The sequence below is a fragment of the Centropristis striata genome, chromosome 14 (assembly GCF_030273125.1).
Source record: "Centropristis striata isolate RG_2023a ecotype Rhode Island chromosome 14, C.striata_1.0, whole genome shotgun sequence".
Lineage (NCBI taxonomy): Eukaryota > Metazoa > Chordata > Actinopteri > Perciformes > Serranidae > Centropristis > Centropristis striata.
The window spans coordinates 15,150,069-15,154,572 of NC_081530.1; the positions used below are offsets into that span (position 1 = coordinate 15,150,069).

Below are 4,504 nucleotides of genomic sequence, written 5' to 3' on the forward strand. Positions count from 1 at the left end.
TACTTGATTGTGAGATAATTTATCACCTTCTTCCTCAGCCTCATAAACACCAAAACATCAAACTCAGCATGTGTGTAGCAATCTGCTTGAAAGTGTGTGTTGAATGCTACAGTCACTAGAAGGGTGTGTGTGTGTGTGTGTGTGTGTGTGTGTGTGTGGCAGTGTGTTGTGCCTGTTTATATACACACACACCTGCATTTGAGACATATAATGTAACAGTAGCCCAGTTTAGTGATATTTCCAATGGAAATATTGTGTATCAGATCCTCCACAGTGGCTTTGTAGTGAACTTATCACACTTTCTCTGCTCTATTGTTGTTATTGCAATTTTCTAAGTAATATTCCTATTGGGACATTGGTCCTATTTGGTTAGTATTTTAATGTGTGTGTAGCAGCCACATTTTTTTAAATAAACGATTTAATCCCTAATCCTTTTTGACTCACTGGAAACATAATGCTTATTAACTCACTCTATTTTTAGTTTGCATTGTTATTTTTTACGTATTTTAAATTGATGTAAACAGCTTTTTTAAAAAGCACCCTAATGACAGCATCAGCAGTGACGTTCACGTGGAGAAAGGCACAGACTTGCGCTAAACGGAGCGCACCTCTGACGCGTTTTCTGCGGATATAAAACCCTCCGCGCACCAAGCGCCCAGAAGAGCAGAAGAGACGCCTCGGGACAGCGCGCAAAGCTTTTTCTAAACCTCTGGGAAATGTAAGTACCATGATAATTGATTTATAGTATTACCTTTATTGTTATGAAACTTATCTAAAGTCGCTCTTTGTGACTTTTGATGTTTGTCTGCTGGTTATACAGCTGCAAAAGTCGCGGTTATTGGAAAACTAATAATGACTATTAATATTTTTGCATGTTTTTTACTCCAACTATAAATCAATTACTCAAGAAATACCCAGTTTTAAATATTACTCATAAAAAAGTAGTAATTAATTTAAAAACAGAAAAGGGAAATTGAAAGCACGGTGTGATGTGGCATGAATCAACAGTTCTGACTTTTTGTTTTCCTCTATTAGATGCATCCTAACTTGATGAACTGGCTGGGGACTCTGGGGTTCCTGCTGTGGGCGCTGCTCTGCCTGGGCGCCCTGACGGAGGGATACCCGGTAAAACCGGAGAACCCAGGGGATGATGCCCCGGCGGAGGATCTGGCCAAGTACTACTCAGCCCTGAGACACTACATCAACCTCATCACAAGACAGAGGTAGGCGGATTAATTGCTTTTCTCTGCAAGAATAGAAAAGAACAGAAAGCTTATTGACAGAGTTGGAATTCATTTGATTTCGGGTTTACTGATAACAAGGACTTTGCCATTTTTTTTCTCCTCAAATGACTGGATTTGTAACATTTCTCCACTGCCTGGTAGCTTCCCCACATTATTCTAGTCTATTACATTGTATTCTGTCCAATTCTACAAATTTGCAACCACTGACTATAAAGAGCTGGCCACTGTTAGATATAACATGCTTAACAGTTTAATAGTGGTATCTTTAATTTTAAGTCATTTTTGCCAATAATACTGTACTGTACAGTTTTTAGTTATGCTGAGCAGGAATGTCTGATTTTAATTTTGGTGGACTGTTTGTCATTACGGCCAAATTCCACAAACAAATTATATATATATTTATGTTAAAAAATGTACCATTTGTGTTTCTGTTTCTCTGCTATCACCAAGTAGTCAACTATGGCTGTAATGGGAAACTTTCCTCAACATTTTCTGTTATGTTTTTGAAATAGTAATCTGGCAATAAAGCACAAAGTTTTGACATCAAACAAACCAAATGCACTGTTTTCCCTGCTGGAGCTGCCTGTCTACATCTTACAGGTCTGTCTGCAGCTGCTCACAGCTTATAACAGAACAGGCAGAGAACACCCGCTGTCCATTTACCACCTGCAAAAAAAAAAAAAACCTGAGGAGAAATGACTGCCACAGTCAGCATGGCGTGTCCAAACACCCATGGTTTTCAGCTTTCTTCCTAATGTCAGGCTTGCCATGGCGGCTGCAGGCGTTTAGCCACCCAGGGGGGACAAACACCCCGGCACAGCTTATCATCTGAGGGACAGAAAAGGAAATATGACCACCCGCGATGCAACTCCTGTCTGCCCCTGCAGGGTCTCGGTTTGACTGTGTTCAGTCTTCACTGAGCTTATAATTGGACTTACGACACAAGGACATGCAGAGTTATAGGTTATTTATTCCCCTGTTCTCATTTCAGCCAGGGTCCCTCTTTTTCTCTGAGATGTTTCTTTTAATTTGACAGCCAAAAGGTCAATGTTGGTGCTAATCCCTTTAAATTTCCATCTGCCTGACTGTCTGTCTCCTTCTCCTGTCTCAGGTACGGAAAGAGGTCCAGTCCTGAGATTCTGGACACACTGGTCTCAGAGCTGCTGTTGAAGGAAAGCACAGACACGCTCCCACAGTCAAGGTGTGTGTAGAAACAGTGAGTGTAAGAGCTCTACATTTTCTCACAGGAGGCTGACTTTGTCCTTTGCTTCATTCTCCACAGATACGACCCATCATTGTGGTGATGCTGTCATCAATGTTGGCTCCACCTCACTGCTGCCCCGCTGCCGCTGACATTCTGACCTCTACACATCTGTCACTACATACCCTCCCTGACTCTGCCCTTGTACCTTTATGAGCCGCCACGTATATTCAACCCCCTCCTCCTTACTCATCAGCTATAGTCACAACTGCTTATAGTATGTGCCATAAAATTGTAAATAGTTTATTCAGAGTTATCATCTGTGAAACATAAGGAAGTGGAGGAGGGCATGTTGATTGTATTGTAAAATTGTGCAATTAAAGGTTCATTGTTTGAAGAAATGTATTTCTTTGCTTCGGTTGGAAATATGCCACATTTTAATTAGATTTTAAACAAACTGCTGTCGAGGCACTAATACAGGAAACCACGGAAGAGCTGTCTGATATTTGTTTGTACATGAGCAGATTTAATGGGTAAAATGGAGCAATGACTGATGGTTGACATAAGATTATATATTCAACCTGACACCCAGTTGTCAGATTAGGCAGAACACGGGTCCGGAATTCTCCCCTGGTGTGAAAATGGTTTTTCACAACTGCTCTCCTGGCACATCCCAAACATTGTTTTCTTGATGTTTCCCCACATTATGAGATCAAGTTTGGACTTGCTGTGCCGCACCTTGCCTCCCAGCTCAAATCCATGACTATAGCAGCTAATGTAGCTCTATGGCACTGGGTAATGGGACAGGGGTACATTTAAACTGGGTCCAACAAGCATGAATGGTTCAGAAAGAGCTTATATGGTCAGAAAACATCAGTCAATTTGAAGCTGCCAATTGGGTGGCTAATGGCGCTCTCTTGTGGCCATAAGGATAAGTACCTACTCTGAAACTAAATGAAGGAAGAAATGGCATTTCAAGGAGCATTATTGCAATTACACGAGTGGTTAGCCGGCCGCAACCTGACATCAAATCAGCCAATAGAGCACAAATCGAGCAGTTAAGAGGCACTGCAGACACACAGTCTGCAATGGGGGGAAAAAGCTTGGTATTCATGTGGTGGTTCAGCATTTTACCCTAACTGTGGAATGACTATTCAATCATAGGGTCATTGCCATCAATGTACCATGAATTGAAGACTTATCATATTCACTGTATCGTGGCTCTCTCTCTCTCTCTCTCTGGATTCCCTGTGGAGAATACATAAAAGGAGATGAAAAATGAATGCGGACAGTACACGGAGTCTGGAAAACTCAGGACCTGACTGTATGATATATGCTAAACCTATAGGGTCTGCAGGTCGAGCCAGAGATGTGCATGGGCCCCTTCTGAAAAAGACAGAAGCAGTTCATCATCTGCCATAACCTTTGTTCAACTGAAGTCAATCCAAGGGGGGTTGTTGAGGGCTTAGGACCTCCATTCCATCTGTGGACCTGTGATTTGCTTGAAAAAGGCTATTAAAACCGTTGTTATTAAAACTGAAATGATATCCTCACCAAAAGTGATTTTGTCGAGAAAGCCAAATAAATGCATATAGTATTTAGTATAGTATTAATTAGTGCTTTTGTTTGTGTGAAAATAGCAGTGTGCCAAATTTTGAGAAAAAACATTTTTAATGTTTCCTTGTGTAGGTGTAGCTTATATGTTGTCAAAACAAATAATTTATACACTAGTTTATGAAATAGGCCTGTATACTGAATGTGTATGATTGTAGCCTGATAACTCCATAGAGTATTAAAGTACAACATCCCATTTAGTGTTATACTTTTCTCTAGGAGCCTAGTTTATATTTATCCATTGCATACATGGTGCGTTTGAACTTGTGCTAACATGTATTTATGTGAATGGAGGAGTGTATCACTTGTGATAGAAAGAAAATACTACATGCTACTATGTATTCACTCAGCGAGGGTTGTACCTCAGCTGCCATTGGTCGATGTTGTCTGACGTCAGGAGAGGAGGCGGGGCGTGGCTGTTTGATTGGCGTCGTGTTCTCTGGTA

General features: G+C 41.1%; 1 protein-coding gene across 1 annotated transcript; it reads left to right on the forward strand.

The window, feature by feature from the left end:
* Positions 1–644: 644 nt before the first annotated feature.
* Positions 645–2,566, forward strand: npy (neuropeptide Y). The gene is made up of 4 exons (XM_059349448.1): positions 645–718; positions 1,036–1,223; positions 2,356–2,445; positions 2,527–2,566. Exons 2-4 carry the CDS (start codon positions 1,036–1,038, stop codon positions 2,546–2,548), a joined length of 300 nt encoding a protein of 99 aa, XP_059205431.1. The 5' UTR covers positions 645–718; the 3' UTR covers positions 2,549–2,566.
* Positions 2,567–4,504: the final 1,938 nt, after the last annotated feature.

What these genes read in the sequence shown, in the direction of transcription:
- npy (XM_059349448.1), top strand. Translation starts at nt 1,036, where the DNA reads ATGCATCCTAACTTGATGAACTGGCTGGGGACTCTGGGGTTCCTGCTG. An exon ending in AACCTCATCACAAGACAGAG is followed by an intron (nt 1,224 to 2,355) that starts GTAGGCGGATTA and finishes CTCCTGTCTCAG; the next exon opens with GTACGGAAAGAGGTCCAGTC. An exon ending in GACACGCTCCCACAGTCAAG is followed by an intron (nt 2,446 to 2,526) that starts GTGTGTGTAGAA and finishes CATTCTCCACAG; the next exon opens with ATACGACCCATCATTGTGGT.